Here is a 23,871-nt window from a genome sequence, read left to right on the forward strand (position 1 = left end):
TATTAAAATATTCACCAAATTGAATAGTATCATCGTTATTCATTATTTCATCCATAAATCCATTTAGAAGTTCGGTAAATATAATTTCATTTGGCTCTTGATGCATCACTCTTAATGATTTATAAACTTTCAGCTGTTCCTCTTATTTTTGACTGAATATTTCTTCTTAGAGATTGATCCACATGCCAGGTACACAAAAGGCGATGCTCTACTGGTAACATTATTCGTTCCCAAGCATTGTAGTATGATGGGTCGTCATCACTCATACAAATTTGGGTACTTATAATTCCAATTTTACACTTAAGCCGTTGAAAAAATATATTCCAGGTCGCTGCATCAGTTTTTTTCGATATACAATATGCAACTGGAAATCCGTTTCCAAATACGTCAACAACCACAATTGTTGTTAATTGTAGACCATATTCATTGGTATAATGTGTACTATCAATACATATTTTGGAGTTTGAAGAGGTTACAAAATGTTGAAGCATTTGGAGTTGAACATTTGTAGATATTACCAATATAAAATGTTCTTTATCCGGGTTATAATGTTTAACAGGATATTCTTCCTCTGGCAATTCTATCATTCGATTGATCCATATATTTACACTGATGTAGTCAGATAAGTGCTGACGACCTTCGTACAAATTAAAATCTCATTTAATATTCCACAGATCATTTTTTGTTATTAAAGTTTGAACTTTAAGTATGTCATGAACATTATCCCTTATGTCATCTAATATTTTTTCCATTGTAACTCCTTCAGATATTTTACCTGAAAAGTAAATTTAGAAATATTATACACAAATATTTTCTATCTAATATTAATAAATAAATAATAATTTACATATTCCTGTAGCAATAAAAAATTCCTTGAATGTTGATTGTAGTTGAACGTTGTAAAATTATTATAATATAATAACAGTTACCACACTATTCACATGGATTCACATAATTAAAGCTGCACAATGTTAAGAAAAACAAAACACTACACAAAACATATTAAGATACATACAAATGCAAGGTATATGCATGGATATAGCTCGTTTTGCTTTTTATATTTCCAGATTCCACAATAAACTATGTCTAGGAATATAATATTATATATATATATGTTACGGTAAAAGTACGAATACCGGTTAAACCTAGAATTTACCGGTAAATCCTAGGTTTCGCCGATTACTGTTGGTAAATGTCCGAATTTCGGACATTTACCAATTGATTTCGGTAAAACCTAGGATATACAACATCGTTTGGTCAAACCCCGAATGATTTTTGTAGTTCGGACTTTTACAAACGAGATTTGGTAAATCTTAGGATAAACAATCAGTGTTAGTAAAAGTCCAAACATTTTTACCAAAGTTATTAATTATTATTATTNATATTATTTTATTTTTATTATACATTATGATTATGATAACTAAACTGCGATCGGCTTTTATCTTGACTATCATAATTATTATTATTTAAGTATGAACTTTGTGAATTTTCATTTCGATTTTCATATACATCATGATACTGTAAGACCTTGACACGTGTACCTACTCATACAATCAAATCACTATCAATAGAATCACAATACAATCAATAAATTAGCCAAAAAGGTACTCTAGGTATATGATAAAAGTTGTTCCTACTTTATACTGTGTTGCACATACAATGCAATTTAGTTTATGATACGGAACAGGTTTGATAATAGATTGATTATCGATTGAATAGGCATCATATTGAAAATAATATTGTGTGCAGTATTCGTTTTACAATTGTCGCGAAAAGTATATGATTTTCAATATGTCACTTCAAATACGGTTTTATGAACTTTTAAATGGTGTTGTTGAAGCAAAAAATAATAAAAACACTCTATACATAACTAATGAAAAGTATAATGTATTATTGAACGAAGTGAAAGAATCAAAATTGGTCAAAGTTAAAAAATCGATTCACTATCGATGACTTAAACGGTTTGATATTGTTAATATTGGCGGAGAAGAAAAACTGATTGTTCCGATGAATGGTGCCTCCGAAGAAATGCGTTACTATGTTCGCTATGATGATTTGTATGAAATTATTCATGAAGCACATATTGCAACGGGTCATGGAGGTAGAAATCGTATTGTGTATGCTGTTAATAGTAAATACAAAAATGTTAATATTGAGGCTATAAATATTTATTTAAAATTATGTGAGCCATGTCAAAAAAAACACAGTATGCCCAAAAAAGGTCTAACTGTTAAACCTATTATACATACCGAAATGAATTCGCGCTGCCAAGTAGACTTGATTGATATGCAGGCAAATCCTGATAACAATTATAAATTCATAATGGTCTATCAAGATCACTTGACTAAATTTGTTATTTTACGACCACTTAAATTTAAACGGGCTGAAGAAGTTGCGTATAACTTACTCGATATTTTCACTCTTTTCGGTGCACCAAATATACTCCACTCAGACAATGGGAGAGAATTCGTAAATGCTGTTATTACAAATTTGTGTAGTTTGTGGTCTGAAGTGAAAATAGTTCACGGAAAAGCTCGCCACAGTCAGTCTCAAGGTTCTGTGGAGCGTGCCAATCAGGATATAGAAAGTATGATTGCGACCTGGATGGAGACAAATAAAACGACGAAATGGTCAGAGTCCTTACGATTCGTACAAGCTATGAAGAACGGAGCTTTTCATTCTGGTACGTATTGTATTAAAATTGGTATTTTACAAGATAAAACTAATAAGTTTTTCAAAGTATTTTGACTTTTTTTGAACTATTTATACACAATTGAAATTTTCAATTTTTCTAAGTATTTTTTTTTAAATAACCAGAAAATCTTGAATATTTAATACAAGGTTTCTTATAAGTTGTTCTTAAAGTGATAAAAAAAAATCTGAAATCGTTAGTCACAATTTTTTGTTATAAGTGCTTAAAGTTCGAATTTATACGAAATATGTCAAAATTGCGAAAATCAGAAATTTTCAAGGCTGGAGTTTTAAATAAAGTATACATTTAATTACCACATTTTCAGGAATCAAACGCTCCCCATATGAAGCAATGTTTGGGAATAAAATGAAAATGGGATTAGCAAATTCAATTATTCCAAAAAATGTATTACCAGGACTGCAAACAGAAGAGGATTTAGAGGCAGCACTTACCGAACCAAAGGCAAATATAGTTGAAGTTGGTGAGATAGATGAAGAAGTTGAAATCGATGACGATGTAGAGACACACGGAGAAACTAAATATGTAGAAACAAGGGACATAGAAAATGAAATACCAGCACGGACACAAAAAATTAAGCAACATCGAGAAGAATCACTCATCGGCCTACAGAAACAAGCAAGACAAATGTTGCAAATGTCAAACAAGAAAATGCCAATTGTACTAATTGGACAAACTGTCAAAATTAAAATTCCCGAAGTCGATCGAAGTAAAATTGATGCCCGCACATTAATGGCTAAGGTGTTACAAGTTGTGGATGCAGATTTTTATCGCCTGGGTACAAAAGCGGGAACACTCTCACAACTGTTCACTCGCAATCAGTTCACCTTATGTGAAGAAAATTTTTTAGAATCGGCAATTATACCAGATAATGAAATTGGTATTCGACAAGCAGTATCGCAACTGTCGTTGACTGGTGGACAAGGACTAATAAGGTGTGATTGTTTGAAAAAATGTGTAACAAACAGGTGTAAATGCCGATCCAAAAATTTATTATGCAACTCGAGATGTCACAGCAGCCAAGCCTGCACAAATAAATAATTTTATAATACAATTAATTTAATTATAATACAAATAATATACTAGCAATAAATGTACTTAGTAAATTTAATTTGTCAATTTTTGCATTAGTACTTAATAATAATAATAATAAAATAATATACTAACTAATATATTAGTCATTGATATAGTTCCTACCTAATATACTTAAATAATAATAATAATTAATAACTTTGGTAAAAATGTTTGGACTTTTACTAACACTGATTGTTTATCCTAAGATTTACCAAATCTCGTTTGTAAAAGTCCGAACTACAAAAATCATTCGGGGTTTGACCAAACGATGTTGTATATCCTAGGTTTTACCAACAGTAATCGGCGAAACCTAGGATTTACCGGTAAATTCTAGGTTTAACCGGTATTCGTACTTTTACCGTAACATATATATATTGATTTGGGAATACACACACCTTATATACACACTTGGCAATTTATATTATTTGTTAGTTTGTAACATAAAATATATTGTAACATAAATTGTTAAATAAAAACATAATGGACAAAAACAAATATATAATATATAACTCATACTATATTTTCTTTTTTCCGTTGTTCTAGGGCAGAGCAAAATTAAATTAAATTATAAATCCAAACCTGACGGCTATAAGGCTATACATTATTACTTAAAAACAAATAGATTTTCTACAGCACAGGAACCCAGTAACACTTGTCCTTTATTCACATTTACAAAAATAGATGGTGTAAAGTAAAATTATACCTGCAATCATAGTTCTTTCATCTGGTGTTAAATTACATGTACCAAGTTTCATATTATGGCCAAAATGAGTACTACAAAAAATCTACACAAACAGTTCCATCTTCTTTTGTTTCCACTATCTGAATATTAAAACAGAATATTGAGCAAAAAATAATGAAATGTCAAGATTAAAAAAGTTCATAACATTGACAATGGGCATGTAGATCTAATTTTGTTTGTGCCCTGACTCTTTATTTTACGAATACCTGTTGATCTACTTTGGAAATTACCAGTTCTATGACAATCCAGATGCGATGTATTTTTATTCTGTCCAACAGTTTTACGAGCACCTAACGTATAAAAACATAAATTGTTATCTTCCAGTTTTGATTTCCAGTCTTTAAAATCTAAAGGTATATATTTAATAATACAATATTTTTATAAGTATATACTCATAGAAAAACAAAAAAGTAAAATAAAAATTCAGTAAATCACATTTACCATTAAAAGTTGCAAATGTTTTTTTTTCATTTTGTAACTGCACACCATGGTTTGCCACTATATATGATTTCAAAATTTTTTTGTTTGTAAATAACTTATTGCAAGACAAATCGGGACATTTCACATTATTAAGAATTTTTGTTTCCTTAGATCCACAAGTAATTTGATGTCGCTTTAAGGTTCTTTATAACTAAAATGTTTATTACACACCATGCACTTTAGCTCTTCAATGTTACTAGATCTAAACTCTTCCATATTAATATATTATTATTTATTACATATTTTATATAAAAAAATATAAATTGAAATATTTCAAATATAATTTCTTTAACACCTGTATGATTGCTGATAATGATATCACTTAATAATTTTCATAAAGGATGATAAGAAATGTGATTTTCACAAATAGTGATAACAAATGTGAACGATTCTGATTGGACGCGCAATTTTGCCCCCCGAAACGCTCGTAAATATAGTACCATGACGGTCTTAGAAGATTTGCTTATAATCGTGTCCGCAATCAGAGGACATTTTAGTACTAATTTAATCCACTATTTTGATAGCGCTTCTGTTCCAACTTTCTGTGTTTTTTTATTTACCGGACATCGGTAGCCGGTATCAGTAACCAGGTAATCTGGTTGCACGGACGCACGCTGGAGGCAAATGGAAAAAATTTCAATTGGTCACCAATATTGACTAATTTTCAATTAGGTAAACAAATAAATTGATGATATAATTATTATGAAATTTTTACATTCATAATTAACCATTTATTTTATAATTTTAATATTTACAGGACAAGTTGGTGCGTAGGATACTGGATAGTTTTATGTCGAATATAACTTTGCAATTTTTTTTTTATTGCGATTCAATTTTTTAGTTTTTTGGTTTTCTTGTTGGGAAAACTGCCTCATTCTCATACGTATATAATATATAACTACAAAGGAAATTATATCTGTGGCATGTGCAAAACATGGGAAACTCAATTTGTGTACACTCAATATCTCTTCTAAAATCAAATCAAAAACATGAGGTGAATTACAATATTTTTCAAATTTTTGTTCAATATTTTTGATGAAAAAGAAGAAAGTTATATTAGGATGTATTAATCGTCTGTGGGTTTTCAGATTAACCAAAGCTGCTTGAATTTGCTGCGAATGTCCTTGATGAGATACAAATGATGTCTTACAAACTTGGCAGTCTTTTGTATAATACATCAATTGTTTACATAAATAACCTGAAAAGTCATTTGAATCATAGATTTAGTTGAAATCTAACCAATGTAATGAATGAGTAGTACTACAGTTTATTTTGTAAAAAAATGTGTTATATGTCTGTAAGTATGTAAGTTATTATATTATATACATATAATAGATCAATAGTTTTGTTAATAATTGTTGATGTAGGTATCTATACGAAAATTATTGCGGAAAGCTAAGAAATAAAATTATTCAAATAAATATTCTTATTGTTTATCCTCACAAATAATATATAATATACTCAGTGGTATTTTTATATTATGTTACCTACCTGTTAAATAATATATTAAACAATCAACAATTTCTGCTTTAGCATAATCATGTTCAACAACATCCACTAAGTCCCAATTTTTTTTTTCAATTATTTTGTCAAACTTCAGTTTTAAGGTTTCTACCATATTAGTTTGTGTTTCCGAATTTATGAAAACATTTTTTTATTTCAGGTATTGTTGTATTTGATTATACAGCCTATTTCTTACATTTTTTATTAGATGTGATGTGTCGGAAAATGCAAATATCTTTCTGCTGTTATCAAGAGGATGTGTAAACCAATTTTTCAACGAATTTTTCTTACCATCAATCCCTAATTCCAACCACATTTTGCGGTTGGTTTGTGCACCGTCTGACACAAATCCATGAACTACAGCACCACTTTCCTCTAAAAGAATAATGCATTTTACAAGTAATTTGGCCCAACTCTATTCCAACAACTTGGCCTTTGGATGCAAAAATTGCTAATGGCTGTGTATAATTGTCAGCTAGAGGCTGAAACATAAACACGAGCGCTTGTGTTGCTTTTTCTTTTATATCATTTGCTTTTTTATCTTCTCCAAAATCCACAAGACCTTTATATGTCAATGTTTTTGAGCATACAGATATAGCCTGTCTTACAGACATTTCATCAAATAGTATGATTCCATGTTTTTGCATACTACTTTTCTTCTGAAGGTGATTTTTAAACAATTCAAAAAATTGTTTGTCAAAACCACATTTCATATCTATCAATGCTAAATAGCGTCTAATTGTACGAATAGATGGCAATGGTAACAAATTATTATTCTTTAAGAAATTATAACCTTCTGGAGATCGAATGTGTAAAAGCATACATAAAACTATAAAATCTTCAGAATAACGTCTTCCTTTTGAATTTTTAACCAAAAATATTATCTTTTTGTATTACCTGTCTTCTTTAAATTTTATTTAATATATCAAACCTTAGTAGCTGCTAAAATTTCCTTAATTATAACTTGCTGGAATTCAGGAACATTGTTAGTTTTAAGTTTTTCAGTGATATCAGATGTCACCATACTTTCTAATTTCTTGACTGACTCTGATAAATCATTTTTCAAAATTTTTATTCTATTTTCTTGACGTTTATTTCTTTTTCTGATGATCTCTGACTTTTTTTGTAATCTCTCTAACATTTTTCTCTTTCTTGGAGTAACTTTAAATTTTAGTCTTTTGGGCAAATTAACAAGCAATCTTTTTACTGTCTGACTAATAGTTTTAAGAGCTCGAGCACAATTTGTGCATTTATTACCAATATGAAGGAGAAATTGACAATTAGTATGTCTGTATGTTCCAATACTATCTACTTTTAATATATTAGTGTTAACACTGCTAGCAACTGAAAAATACTTTGATACATGCCATGAATTTAGTCCATGACACAGTTTATATTTAGAAATTGATTGTATTACATTTGTTAAATCTTCAATACATTCAATATGTTGTTTTGAATTTGATATTTCTCCAAGATCATAATGCTTACCCAAAATGTTACAATGAATTTTCATTGTAGATTCAACGATGATATCTCTAATAAAAAAAGGTGATATACCATCTGATGTTTGCTTTATAACAATTTCAGAAAATCCAACCCATTTATGATTCATGGTAGTATATCTATACCAGTATGGAGGTAAGTTAATAGGAATTTCATTATTTTATAATTGATCAAAATATATTTGACTACTTCTTTGAATTTGGTTTACAGTCTAAATAAATAGCATAATTTGTCAGATAATAATATATTATAGAAATTATACTAAAAATTTTCTTACTTCAACTTTAACATAATCATGGTCATGACAAACATGACTTAAACCTGATGTAGGGCTACCATCTATGACTTTTAGTGGTATGAAATCAGGTTTCATACATGGATTAAGTAGGATCATCTGTACATAGTTATATTTAAAACTGATAGATTTAATTTATAAACATGTTTAAAAGTGAAAACATATACCTGGCACTGTTTCAATGAAAATCTTTCTTTTTTAAAATCACCCAAGTAACTTATACCACATATTTCTGTAAGATCAGTTTCATTCTAGAAAAATTATACGAGTTATGTTAGAAGTATTATTTATCATATTAAATTACTCTAAAAGATACGTCTGAAGATACCATTTTGCATTCAACATCATATTTTTGATCATCAGAAAATATTAATTTACGTCGCTTAATATTTTTCACGTCTTGTGAGGAGTTAACACTATTAATAATATTTTTCTAAGACAAAGTGAATTTAGTGATAAAATTTACTTTAAATGTAATTATAGTAAATAAAAATATGTTTGTATTACTCTTAAAGATATGTCTGACGACACCATTTCACATTCAGATTCAACATCATATATTTCATCATCAGATATTAATTTTCGTCGTTGTGCAATTTGTTGCACAGTTATTATTATTATTATTATTAATATTCTGAAATATTACAATATATTAAATGCAATTGTCATTAATTAATTGTATATTTATAGAGAAAAAAATAATCTGTTGTGGTATATATCATTTGCTTACTTCAACATTAATAAAATCATTACCATGGCTTGTGTTCACCGATTTACTATCCAGGAGCTTAAACGGAATAGAATTACGTTTAAGCTTTGGTTTAGACAGGTTCATCAGTACAAAATCATGTTTAAAACTATATATTTTTAAATATCCTTAATACAATATGTGCCAATATTCAATACCATTTTTTGGAAATATTTACTATTTATATGTAGGTCAGAAAATATGAAAACGTTAAAAACATTTTGTGAATTTGATACTCACAGAAAATATAATATTTCCCTTTTGATCCTTTTTAATCACTTGCCTTACTATATCATTAGAATTAAAATGATTTTCACAAATGACAAAATAATTTTTAAGTTTTATCCCAAGGTTATTTTCATATTGGGCTTTAAGCTCATCATTTTTGGGACAACAAAAGACAGATAATTTTGAATTTTTATTGCAACCAAAAAAACAAAATAAGTTGGGCATATTTAAGTTCAAAGAAACAATTCTTAAAACAAAACTACAATATTACAATAGTATAATATTATACTAACAACTAACAAATATGTTTGTGAAAACAAAATTCTAAATTTAGTAATTATTAAGAGGATGCCACACCCACATGTGTTGTCTCGTATGTTATACTAGTATGTTACGTATATACGAGTTTCAGCGTTTGTAAGACGGAGCAATACATGCAGGCGTGACATTAACATTATTGACATAATTTCAATTTCCATGTATGTATTCAAATTAATATCTATTTATGGCTCTATATTCTTAGATAGAATATTATATAAATTTTAAATAATATATCAAATATGATATTTTTGATTTAAATTACGATAATAATAATTTATTGTTATATTTATTTTAATTTTCGTTTGCCGCTAAAATATTTTAAATTTTATACATAACCTTAATAAAGTTCTGTTCAAGGCGCCTAATATAATAGCGGCAAAAAACTAAACTAAAATGTCCCCTCTAAGCAACCGGATTGTTTAACGTTGTCAAATAGGGAAGTGTCCCGAACTTATCTTCTAAGACCGTGAGTACCATGAACACGACTTTCACAAGCAATCATATAGATTATCTCATTTCTGTGATTATTTTATCACAGATTATATGAAATTGTTTTCGGCTGAATTGAGTTTATCATTTTGTTTGTATGATACTATGATTACTCTTATTGCTCATTCGCTCGAATGCTCGATGACAATTAACAACTTTTTAATCTAGACGTTACTGTCTTACTGTTTCGAGTGTTGTCTCAGTTTTAATTTTATTACTATTACAATTTTGACTGGGTACCTATAATAATTATGGATGAACTTAATAAAAACAAAAGAAAAGCCGACTTTAAACCTAACCATACTAAGGTCACTATAACGGATTATTTTAAAAAAAAATCAGCAGATGTTATGAGTAAGTTCAGTTTCATAAAATTATTTTGTGTGTGTTGTCATAATATACTACTAAGTTTTAATATTTAATTTGTCAATTTTTAACTATAGTTGATGGCACTGTTGATAATATTAATAACAGCGTGAGCATTTCTCTGGCTACAACAGAATCCTGCCTAAATTTGACTGCAGAAGGTTAGTTTCAAAATACAGTTATATGTTCAATGTTGCCTGTGGATAATGTATTGTAAATAAATATAATGGTTGTGTTCAGTCAATATTCATATTTCATGTTATTTGTGTAGCTAATCTATTGATAATTATTATTATGTTTTTTATAAGAGTAATATAAATGTGGCATGTGATATTTTAATGTGAAAATAATTGAAATTATAAGTTATAATATGTAGTCTATGTAGTCACTAACCAAGTCAGATAGTTCTTGGATGCTATTGACATTAAAAATAATTTAATAATATTTGTGTTTGTTTTATATTTTATTAATATCATACTTAATAAATAATTATATGTTATATATATTCTATCATAGTATAATTAAATAGCTTGTCATATAATGTATTATTTATATAAATGTTCCATTGAGAAAATTAAATCATTCAAATTACCTAAATGTTTTTTTGTTGAGAATAAATAGATATACTAATCATCCTTGTTATGTTATTTGTAGCCTTATTTATATATTGGGTATTGTTTAATATCTGTACCTACACCAATTGGGCATAACTGCTGATTGTGATCATTTTATTTTATTTTACATAAATGTTAGTGATTTCTATTGAATATAACATTACATTTTTTAGAACGTGACCCAGCAAAAGGTAAAGAACAAGCTTATATAAATTTAACAATGCAATTGGATCCATATCAACCAGTAAATATTGTATTTCCCCGTAGTTCTGGTAGAACATTTAGGAAAGAATGGTATAAGTCATATGAATGGTTAGAATATAGTCAAGAATTAGATGCAGCTTTTTGTTTTTATTGCCGAGCTTTTCCTACAATTGGTATGGAAACAGCATTTATTTCATGTGGATTTAAGAAATGGGGAAAAGCAACTCAACGATTTTCTATTCATCAAAAAAGCAATTCACATAAAGAAGCGCTTTGTAAAGTTGTTGGATATAAACAATCATTATCAAGTTATGGAAATATAATTGGGTTAATTGACAAAAATCATAGTAAAGTAGTATCTGATAATCGCAATTACTTAAAAAATATTTTGGAAACTCTTCTTTATTGTGCTAAGCAAGGGATAGCTATTAGGGGTCATGATGAGAATTTCAAATCGTTAAATAAAGGTAACTTTATTGAGCTATTAACTCTTAGAGTAAAAGACTATAATCTAATTCAACGATATTATTTAGAGAAAGAAAAATCATTTAATTATGTACATCATTCATACTTAAATATGTTTTTGACCTATATGAGTGATTATGTTTTAAAATCAATTATATCAGAAATTCTGTCTGCTGGAATATTTAACATTCTTATTGATGAAACACAAGATTTAAGTCGACATGAGCAAGTCTCTGTGTTTATAAGGTATGTACATAATTTAGAGCCAAAAGAAGTGTTTTTGGGATTTTACCGTACAAACTCAACAGATGGAGAATCTCTTGTTGATTTAATTAAAGAAGTGTTGAAACTTAACGCACTAAAAATTGAAAACATAAGAGGACAGTGCTACGATGGCGCTGCATCAATGCGTGGGGCCTATAAAGGCGTTCAAGCCAGAATAAGGAAAGAAAATAGCTTAGCAGTTGATGTACATTGCTATGCTCATATCTTGAATTTATGTCTTGTAGACTTAGCAAAACAAAAAGCTTGTGTTCGAAATATGTTTGGTACATTAAGAACATTATATAGTTTTATAGGAGCATCTTCTAAAAGGTTTTCTATTTTTGAACAAATGTTGAGTTCTGATGTAGGACCCCTAAAACACTCAAAACATTATGCGAGACACGCTGGAGTTGCCATTATGAAGCCTTAAGATCAGTGTTCCATAATTTAACTGCTGTAATAGATACATTGGCTGAAATAGCAGAAAGTGATCGAGAATTTGGATCTGATGCTGCTGCTTTATTAAAAAGTATACAGACATTTGAATTTATATTTTCTCTAATTTTACTGGAAGATGTATTATTAAAGACAAATGTCCTATCCAAATATTTGCAATCAACAACATTCAATTATGGTTTAGTAAGTCAAATGGTTAAAGAAACTATAAAAAGTTTTGAAGAGTTAAGGACAGATGAAAATTTTCAGAAAGTATGGGATAAGGCTGCTATTTTTTCTCAGAAAATAATGGTTTTAGTAAGCCTAATTTACCACGAATAAAATCAGTTCCATTAAAATTAGGTGGTGGTAAAAAGCTAACATTACAGACTGTTCAAGACCATTTCCGTATAAATGTATTTTATGGAATTATAGATACAGTAATAATGTGTATGAACAGTAAATTTAAGAAAAATGATTTAAGCTTATTGAATTCTATGTATAATGTCTTATTTAATGAAAGTCCTAGTAATCAGTCAATAGAGGAAGTTTGTAATACTTACAAAGTAGAATCAAATGATTTATCAAATGAGATCAAAATATTAAATAGATTATTTATAAATCATGAATGCGATTCAATTACAAAAAAGATAAATTATATTAAATCTAATGATATACGGACTGGATTCCCAAGTTATACAAATATATTAAAGATTTTTTGAACTATTCCTACAAATACTGCATCTAATGAACGCAGTTTCTCAGCTCTGCGGCGTTTAGCAGTCTTATATATACAAAAAGAATATCCGATAGATTATGACAATATAATTGACAAATTTGATGCTGAGACTTCAATAAAAGGCCGCCGTTTGACACTGAAGTAGATAGTTCACCTTTCACCTAATTAAATGTTACAAACAGTAATTGTTTTTTATTATTATTTATGTTAATAAAAATAGGTACCTCATACATTTGTAAGTTATAACTAATATTTACAATTATATACTATACTAATTGAAACGTATAATAAAGTTTTACATAACAATTTTTTGTATTACTTTTGTAATGGTAGTAGTTAAATATTAGCCCCCCCCCAGGTTTGTGAATCACCATAAATATTAGCACCCACATGAGTTTCTACCAAGTGCCGCTTATGGCTCTATTGAAAAAAAAAAATAATAATTTTAATAGAAATCGAAGAAAAAAATCTACGGAGCCGCGGACCACCAATTACTGGTCCACGGAACATCGGTTGGGAAACACTATTAATACAAAGACCTGGTCATGAAAATAAATTACTTCAGCTCAATGACCAAAAAATTAGTACTATACATTTTCTCTAGTAATCATTCTCTACCATTACATTTAATTAAGTCAAGACAACATCAGATATATTGATCTATATCTATAATTAATAAATATTATGATATTATTTTATAGGCTTCTTATTCAACCCTTTGGTTTTTTTGCTTTTAATTTTCTTCTTTCTAGATTTAAACTTGAGGTTCACATAAGGCATAATAAATGCAGTAATTGTTCGCAATGCTATTCTTTCACGTATCGCGTCCAGTTTGTCGTACACCTCACGTTTTAGATAAACCCGTTCAGATTCTTGGAGGTCCGCAAGGTGCGTTGCCATTAACGTAACATTCTCCTGAAACCACAAACAATTATTTTTATTATTATTAGATATTTATAGTCTAATGTTTCAACCAGTGCAAACTAATTTCCTCTCGTCCTAATTGTAAATAAAATTACAGATTTTAATATGAATAAGGTTAATAACATACATTTTAAAGGATTTAATAAAGTTTTAAAAATAAAGCTAATCGTTTTAGATTCTTTGATCTGAAAAAAAAAATTATTTCCATAAATTCATTTTTTTTTTAAATGTTAACATCATAAAATTAGTTTCTTAAATATATATAAAAATCATGTAAAAATATTCAATTCAAAATTTTGGATTAAAAACTTTCAAAAAGCCCAAAAATCCAAGTGCTCTAAAAAATTACTTAAAAAATTAAAATCCTAAGAAATGTACCAATAAAAACTTCTTATTCTGATTCTTACTAAATGAAACGTGCATATAATAAGACGATCATGTCATAGCTAAACTCTGAAAATAGTGCAAATTACATCAAAATGACTTACAAATAATACTAATAAAAAGGTAAACTTACACAATAGAGGTGCATGTAAAAACAAGACTTAGTTCAGAAGCTTATAGTGTACGACAACTAGGACAAAGCACTATGGTGCTTGATAATAAAGTCGAAAAAACTAATTATCCAGTAATAACAGCATGTGGTGTTAATGATTAACACAACTTATTAATTGCTTAAGATTAAGAAAAAATGAAGATTTTAAAAACTACAGAATTAATTGCGTTCAATTTGTCTAAAGCAAAAGAGGTGCACTGTTTTATTACATAAGATTATAATATACTTGTATCCAAAGAGCTAACTCCGTTTACACTTATTGAGGCCCATGCAAACACTAGCAATTTTTTATCAAGTGACATTCTATTCACCTTAGTGACTGACAAAAATAAAGAGACTACAAGTGGATTGATTTAAAAAATGTTGAGATTTTTGATTTGATAAAAGAGTTTACTTTGAATCGGTTGGAGCATATTTTTTGTAATATAAAAAATGGAAAAGGGGCTTTGCTGAAGCAAATCAATCTTGTTCATGAAATTCAAACATCTTTTTTTCTTTCTTAAATAGGACCTCTAGAAGTACATATTCTGTTGTCATTCGTATAGCTATTCCACGTCTATAAATTGATTTTGAGTATTTTGATTTATTGACTAAATTAAAGGTGTATGCTGGTGCTTAATATGCATGATATGAGTAATCAGTGCCCGTTTTCACACAGTAATGATAATTTACTAAATATACAAAGACGTGCTGTGACATGAGGAAAGAAAGATTTGTCGAAAATCAGAGCTCCAAATTTTGACTTAACGATCGTTTTTAGTATGCTTAACTACATACGTTGAAACAAAAAAAAAAAATTCAAAAAAGGGAATCTGGTACAATAGATGAATTTAAACTTAAAATTTACTTTTAACGTTTCGACCATGGTCTTTTTTTCTTTAATCGAGAGTTCTAGGCCTTTTTTCTTCTTGTACCGCATCAACATATCTTTACTGAAACGGTTACAAAACATCTTCAAAAATTCTTCTTTTCTAAATCTAAAAAATACAATTAGCCATAACACATCGGCCCATATTAGTAATATGAAGTTAGGATGAATATTTAAAACAACATTCATAAATTGTTTCAATATTTTAAGTTTACGATTTTAGTATTAACAATCATCATAATCAAACAGTCGATACAATTTAACAAAAATAAATGCCAATCAAACATCATTATTTAGTTAGGTGGTACCTATTAAATGTCAATTATAAAAATAGTGTTTTTTCATACAATTTCCCAAAATGTTCTTACAAAATATAAAATCCATGGACATAAACACAGAATAATTAAATATTAAGAGTTTCAATGTGTTGGGTTTATTTATTGCTTGACGTATATGAGATAATCTATATTATTTCAAAAGAGAACATACTACTTTCGCGCATAACGACGGATGCATAACAAAATAGATAGGTCAGCAACGACACGAGTTTTGGTGTACTTAGCGTATCCCACCGTTCCAAGTAATAGTCGTTCTTCGCATCATTTCATTGGCCGTTAAAGTAACAGTCAAAAATACAATTTGTCATAATAATATGAGCTTTTTACTATGGCAAATAACATTTTTTTGTTACGTCTGACGTCATTATATTGTATTTTATTCATTAATATCAATATGACAATATATTTTATTATAAATTAAGATATAGTAATAAAAACAATTACAATTAATTTGAAAATTACTCAACAGGACAGTATAAATATAGTATGAATACACGGTGTTCCAAAAGTCTTCATCTGATTTCAAAAATTCATATTTGGATTAAAAATGAAGATATAAGGGTGAAATAAAGTAAAATATATTCTTAAAATAGTCAAGTTTTATTTACTTTGGTTACAAATGTTCAATATGACCCCCATCGGCCGCTCGACACACATCTACACTGTAATCAAATTCTTCCCAAACGTTGCTAATCATATCTGGTGTCATGGCATTAACAGCATCTTTGGTACTGATTTTAAGCTCTTCCAGGTTAGGTTTTGTAGGTAATGGTGGTACATACACTTTATCTTTTATGTAGCCCCATAAAAAAATCACACACTGTGAGGTCAGGGGAAAGTGGTGGCAAGGGATGAATTGCTTTCTGTTGCGGAGTCGCCATAACGAAACTAACTAACGATTCCTAACCATTACGGTGCCAAATTTATCAACTAGATAACTTAAAATAAACTTAGTTATCTAATCTTTCCATTAATACATTGGTCATTAACCTGCGATTAACCGTTGCCGAAATATATCAGTTCATAATCGGATGAAGACTTTTGAAACACCGTTAGGTTAGGTTAGGTTAGGTTAGTATGGATATTATGTATTTTTAATGAAAACTGTTTTGACGACAAAAAAATTATTGAGTTATAGAACCCCATAAATGTGTTCAGACAGTTATAACTCGATGTACATACAAATAATAAATATCAAAATTATTATGACTAGATATGTATTGATGTTAGTTAATTAATATACAGGGTTAGTAAGCAATAGAAAACAGCCAATTATGTATGTTTTGCTATCGACTGGCGTCCCGCGTTAGGCCTTGTTACAGTATCATTAACATGTCATCCCCATACCGGAAGGCTATTAGCTAAAGTACAGATAATAAACATGTTTAAGGAAGGTGGCGTGTTGAAGAGCAAAGTATCGTGACGGTCGTGGTACGTAAATATTACCGGGAAAACAAAGAGTATAAAGAATCGATCTAATCATTTCGTGGAATCCTATTAAAGTACAAATAATGGGCATACACTCTACGAATGATTAATATTAGAATAATAATACAAAAATAATAAATTAATATGCGCATTAATACACTTATAATATTGACTGCGTAGTAGATATTCAGAAATATCACCACATCCTGGATGTGCACTCATGAAAATCGTATCAGACCGTGGGCAGTAAGTATTTTCCGGAACGATAGCCGGAGGACACACCATCCACGCATCACGATACATACACGATACACGTATCGAGAGGGCTAGGAGAAGTAGAGGGTAGGCCTATATAGGAGAGCTCCGAACAGCCCATATTCAGATGTGATTTGACCAGATGAGCCAGAGCGCCTTCAAGATAGTCAGTCTTTTGTTTTATTATTTTGGACTTAAAATAATTTCGATCAGTTAATTCTAACCTGGACTTACATAATATTCTAGTCAAACCGATATTTTCTGAACACTTAGAATAATTTTCTGAAACAAATATTCTATTGCAAAATACCAAATAATAGTTTAAATTACAAATGTTTTATTGAATATTAATAAGTTATATTACAAGACATCATTTTTACGAATTCAATTAAAATACACCTCATCCCGTTCCTCTCAACGACACCTGTAGTCGTCGGATCACTACAGTTTATACTCCAATGAAACCAAGATTTGTAATGTCAAATTATTGAGAGTATAATGTTGGATAATGGAATCGCAATGGTTGGTGATATGGGTTTGACAAACAATGGATGATGGAAAACTTAAATCACATACAAAGATCATACTTCCATTGAGTATAAGATGACAAACGTAAACATTTATGTTAATCACATATTTTAAGACCAGCAAGAACTCATTTAGTTGATAATATAAAATTAATTTCTCAAGTATTATCTATTAAATATCAAGTAAATAATTATTTTAGAGGTTTTGTAGTTTCCAATAGAAAATATATCAGAAAAAGTGTTGTTGAAGAGTTGTTAAATTTGAACTCTGGCGAATATTTTAAATTGGCTGATAAACGTACAAACCAACATTTATAAGTTGAAAAGATCGGTTGTATGAAAGTAAAATTAGGCAGATAATACATTCCGCAAGAATATCAAGGATTCTATGATGCAATTTTGGACCGGCCCAATTTAAATGGAGCAACTAGTGATGATGATGAACATTAAGATTTTAGAAACCTATTAATTATTTTAATATGGTAACTTAAATTATTTTTAAAATGTATAATAAGTTTAAACTAAAATAAGATGATACTTAAAAAAACTTTTGTACTGAATAAAGCCTTTTTTTAAGAATAAAATGAAGTTTTAAAGTTATTTTAAAATCTTATTAATACAAAGAGGAAAACGAATAATATTCCAGCACTTTATAAGTTTTAGATATATAAAAAAAAAATATTACGATCTCATATTTTAGGAGTTTCAGGGTTAGATAAAAACAAGTATTTGCTGTATACATACAATTAACATTCAAATAAAAATGAACGAAATAAAGTTTTTTAAATTTTCCGAAAATGTTGTGTTAAGGAATGTTATCCTTTTTCTACTCAACCGTTCAATTGAAAAAGTCATCTGATTATTTAATGCGAACTATGAAACGATTATACTCTGTCTCAAAAGAGAACAATCACTTTTTGAACCACGTGATCACTCTAAAACCGGTCAGTAGGTGGGAGTATTAAATATAGAAATGCATTTCAGATATCTTCACCAATGGGAAGAGGCAAACAAGCTCACAAGAGGAGAGGTCTATGAACACAATGCATATCAAAAATGTTCTGACATACCTACCTATTAATGTCTATCGATATTTTGATTCGACTTTGTACGATAGGTGCCATCCGAAGCAATCTGACTAGTATACCAGGACGACTTCTAAATAATCAGCACATAACTTATTCATTTAAATTGATCTTAATACTTTTTTGGAACATCAATTGGTTTTACAATATTGTATTTAATAATATTTGTTAATATCAATCGTATGAATAATTAATACCCGGAGTATACAGATTCACAACGAACAGTCACTGTGAGATGACAATTGTTGTGACTCGTGACTGTTGGTACTTGATAGGGGATGCGCGCCGTCGATGTAAACCGGTCGCCGATCGGTATATTCTCTATTGAAAAGTGTTAAGACTATTATGTCATACTAAAATTAGATATTAAATAATAAAAATCTGTAAGTTTATTGTGTTTTCAAGTCTAATAGTTGTACCTCTAATCGTATTATCTTACAATTCTTTTTTCATCTGCTCTGTTTCTACGATATTAATTTCTTTTGAAGCGATGAACTTCCTTTTGTTTTCTTTATTTATTTTTTCAAGATCATCCAATTCCTTCTCACGTTCCATCAAGTTTATTAACATTTCATTTCTATTTTTTCTCCTGTGTATGAATATAATTTAATGAAAATCGCAATAGGCTGACAACTCATAATTTTATCATATACAACAAAATATAATCTGCATCAAATCTAATATTTTATAAGCTTAATATTTATTTTTTTGTTTTTCAGTCTATCTTTTAAGATTTGTGTTTATAATTTAAATACAATTTTCACACCACACATACTTCTTATCCAATTATATTTATACATTTTTTTTAACCACAACTTATGTTTTTAATTTTATATCCTAAAGAAGAATATTATTAAAAATTATTAAATTATAATTTTATAAGCATTTAATTATATACTACAGCCACTGAGAGAAAGCTTTTCCTTCGAGCATCCAAATCACCGAGCTTTACGGTTTCATATCCAAATTTCTCTCACTCTACAACCTAGTCACCGTCGTAAATGCGCGACAACAGACTAGTTTTGGTCGCCGCCCAGAAACACTCTCACGATGGCTGGAGTATAGTAAAATAATTTAAGAATTATGTGGGGATGTTCATTGTCCTCTCGTATTTATGCAAGATTTAAAAGGCCGCCACATTCGAAAAAAATGGTCCGTAAAAGCATACTTTTAATTTTTCAAAAACCTCATTAGTCGTAGGCACATGGTTTTGGTATAAAAATCAACTAGATAAGTTCTACTACAAAATCTTACAACAGATTTTTGAAATATATTTTTCAAGCAATTTTATTTGCATTTGAAGTTTGTAACAAATTTTCAATTTTTTTTTTAAACGTAAAAACTAGAAAATCTAAGGAAGCCAGAGCATAGCATGTTTTAAGAAAGTGTATAGGGATTTCATGTAAAATGCACACTATTGATTTGTTGATGTGTGAGAAGTAAATTAACATTAAAGTGAGTAATAAGTTATTGTGTAATCGTGAAAAAATACGAATTCCCGAAACTACGATAATATGAACCAACCAAACAATGTCGTATGAGAAATTGTCCGGATAAACGGTTTTATTTCTTTTCTATTAGCCTAGTAGTTGTTTATAGCAGGAACCGGATAAAATTCATACTCGAGCCACTTCTGGACATAATATGTGATATATTATGAGATCAGTGATCACTGTAGGGTTTTTAAGTTTAAGGTTATCCAAAATAAGGATTTTTCAGTGGTGCACCCGACTTGAAGCCACTTTTTTAACTTAAAAGCCTTGGTTCATTTTGAAATTCAAACAAAATCACTGGCGCGAAAAACTTGAACTAGTGAGTTTCACCGGAAGAATAATAGAAAACAACTAATACTTTCTTGTTTTGTCATAAAATAAATTGAGTTTAACTTATAAGCTGCGTGACGGTTTAATTTTCTTTGAAAACTTTCAATCATGCTACATGCAGAAGTGATAGACGGGTCCCAGGGTATGGTTAAAAAATGAAAAGGACTAAGGAACAGAAATAAGTTTTTAGTGGAGTGAGCAAGTGGAAATCTGTAATACAGTTAGTTATTTACAATTGTAAATCTTACTCAATCCTAACTTTATTTAATTGGGCTTCACGATATAATTTTAATACTCGTTCGTCAAATTTAATTTTTTGAATTTCATATTCTTGAACTTTATCTTTATGATCGATCACCATATTTTCTATTTCTCCATTTAATGACTTAATTTCTGCTAAACACGATTCATTTTCTTCAGACATTAGTTTCATACGGCCCACGCGCATCTCATCTTCATCACAGTTCCAGTATATCTGGTATATCTTGTCACCGACGAGTCGAAAAAATGTATCTATCTCATAAATCAAATCACTGCCACCTTTTGATATCTAATTCGAAACATGTCTTTGTTAGTACAGTAGAACCTCATTAATCCGGACTATATGGGGGCTCTAGGCAGTATCGGCCTGGCCAGGGCAGCGAGGCAGCCTTTTTTTTTTTTTATTCTAGCATGGGCATTGGGCACCTCAAATAATGATGGACGGGGACTTAATAGCCCAGGGTGCTAAGTATTATTGAGGGCTCTTTAGGTCATTACAGACATGTGCGATTAAATTTAGGGTAATTGAGTTTAGAACAAATATATACAATTGATAAGCAAAAAGAGTTTAAAGGATAAAAACTTATTAACATTGAATATTTGAATACTTTCGGTTTATTGGAATAATTTTGTTTTAAAAATACAAGTATTCTCTAGGTGTTTTGTTGTCATTTACATTAAATTCTCTTATCGCATCATAATGGTTTAAAAAATACGAGTATTTATTATTTTTCGTAAATTATTTTTGTTCTATTTTTGGATACTACATGTCTACATGTTTCTCATAATATGTTAACGCTCATACAATATAACGATAATACGATGTATAGATACATATAAATATATATATAATGATGTTGATGAAGAAAATGTTTTACCAATTGACTGTAACAAATGTAATAGATGCATTGCATGTGCTTATATTACAATTAGAGAACTTGCATTTAATTCCAATACTTTTAATAATTTATTTATTTTGTATAAATATGTACTACTTCTTCCATCAACTCAGGTAACGTGTGAAAGAGTTTTTTCTAAACTTAAGTTAGTTAAATCAAAATTAAGATCTACTATAAGTCAAGAACATCTAACTCCATTAATGCTAATGAATGTCGAGAAAGATATAGAGATTGATAAAGAACATTTTATTAATTGCATTGCTGGTTCATCTAATGCATTAAAAAGATTACTTACGTTATGAATAAAAAAAATTAATACTATTAGAATAATAATATAATGTGTTAAATCATTTATTTGTTGTTGTTTTAAAATTAACCAAGTCTGTTAATTAGTAGAATATAATTATTTAAATAGTGTATCAGTGAATTTAAGGTAATTTTATTAAAAAAGAATAAGTAAATTTTAATACCTAATAAAGAGTATGTAATTCAAACTTGTATAAAATTCATTTATTTTTTAGTTAAAAGAAATATTATGCACACATTTGTTATAATAATAAAATAATAGTTTAATTTTAAATATATATTTTCTATAATATGTTGTGTACATATGAAGTCAAATTATAGTTTGCATTTAACAATAATACATTAATTAATATGCTACAAAAATATTCATGTATAATGTATATATTTTATATGTATGTAAGATATCACAAAACACGACTTTCACAATTTCAACCCAATCTTAGATAAATTTTGATAAAAAAATTGAGGCCCTAAAAAAAACCCTGCCTTCATAGGCCTTTCATAGCCCAGGCCGACACTGGCTCTAGGTTGTCTGAATTATTGAAAGTCCGGATTAAACAAAGTAATCAAAAATCATAAATTATAAATTTAAAAAAAATGTATTGGATATTAATTTATTATGCAAGTTTCAAACTAAATATAAATACATATGTATGTCTAACAATATTAAACCTAAAAATACATGAAACATAATTGTATTATAATCATTACACACTTAATATAGTACATATTAAGGCTCACATTCATTATTGACACTTGTCACGCTTACTGGTTTAACAAACCTGCTAATCTTTGGTTGTCTTTCTTTCACATTGATTTCTTTAACCTCACGAAGATGCCTTAAATTTTCATAATGCGCAGATACGTTTTCATTGTATTTATCTTCTACGTATTTAATGACAATGTTTAGATGATCTTTAATTTCGCCAAGTTTTGGCTTAGGGTATACATTATCGTCTGCTTCATCCTGATCATATTCATCCGTTTCAGAGCTTTCTGCAGCGGTCACACTTTCAACAATCCCCTCCTCTGTTAAAATATGATAAGGCAAGAATTAACTTCATCGCTTTTCGTATCCTTGGTACTACAGATAATATTTTCCTGAAGTCGATACTATGATATCGCCCATTGGACATTGGTCGTCTCTGAGATCTATGAACGTGCGATCAAGACCTTCCTTCCAGCTTTATTTGCCATAGTTACTTCATACCATATTATAAGACATGGCTTCTTTCAGGACTTTTGCCAATGAACTCTGCTTTTTTATATTACATAACGGACTTTCTCTTGATTGAAGGTCCAGCGGAAATATAAATGTCGATAGGCAAATTCTGAAATACGATGGTACTGCAAGGCTATGTTCCATTACATTCTTAATTTTGAAAGCAAAAGTTAATTACAATCGTCTTGCCCTTTACAAC

The 23,871-nt window shown here is 29.0% G+C and overlaps 3 protein-coding genes and 1 pseudogene across 3 annotated transcripts; 2 read left to right on the top strand and 2 right to left on the bottom strand.

Annotated features, from left to right (window-relative positions):
• Positions 1 to 2,208: 2,208 nt before the first annotated feature.
• On the top strand, positions 2,209 to 4,479 carry LOC111035876 (KRAB-A domain-containing protein 2-like). The gene is made up of 3 exons (XM_022317693.1): positions 2,209 to 2,683; positions 3,018 to 3,680; positions 4,328 to 4,479. Exons 1-3 carry the CDS (start codon positions 2,209 to 2,211, stop codon positions 4,477 to 4,479), a joined length of 1,290 nt encoding a protein of 429 aa, XP_022173385.1.
• Positions 4,480 to 4,816: 337 nt separating this feature from the next.
• On the bottom strand, positions 4,817 to 5,222 carry LOC111035868 (annotated as a pseudogene).
• A 5,221-nt stretch (positions 5,223 to 10,443) lies between these two features.
• On the top strand, positions 10,444 to 12,783 carry LOC111035885 (zinc finger MYM-type protein 1-like). The gene is made up of 5 exons (XM_022317706.1): positions 10,444 to 10,447; positions 10,537 to 10,620; positions 11,247 to 11,744; positions 11,904 to 12,285; positions 12,375 to 12,783. The coding sequence occupies exons 1-5, from the start codon at positions 10,444 to 10,446 to the stop codon at positions 12,781 to 12,783; spliced, it is 1,377 nt and encodes a 458-aa protein (XP_022173398.1).
• Positions 12,784 to 13,870: 1,087 nt separating this feature from the next.
• LOC111035893 lies at positions 13,871 to 23,647 on the bottom strand. Its single transcript, XM_022317716.1, has 6 exons — positions 23,611 to 23,647; positions 23,220 to 23,479; positions 21,233 to 21,534; positions 19,601 to 19,750; positions 15,508 to 15,637; positions 13,871 to 14,095 (listed from the first exon to the last, which is right to left on the bottom strand). Exons 1-6 carry the CDS (start codon positions 23,645 to 23,647, stop codon positions 13,871 to 13,873), a joined length of 1,104 nt encoding a protein of 367 aa, XP_022173408.1.
• Between the last annotated feature and the right edge of the window lie 224 nt (positions 23,648 to 23,871).

The sequence above is a fragment of the Myzus persicae genome, unplaced genomic scaffold (assembly GCF_001856785.1).
Source record: "Myzus persicae strain clone G006 unplaced genomic scaffold, MPER_G0061.0, whole genome shotgun sequence".
NCBI classification, from domain to species: domain Eukaryota; kingdom Metazoa; phylum Arthropoda; class Insecta; order Hemiptera; family Aphididae; genus Myzus; species Myzus persicae.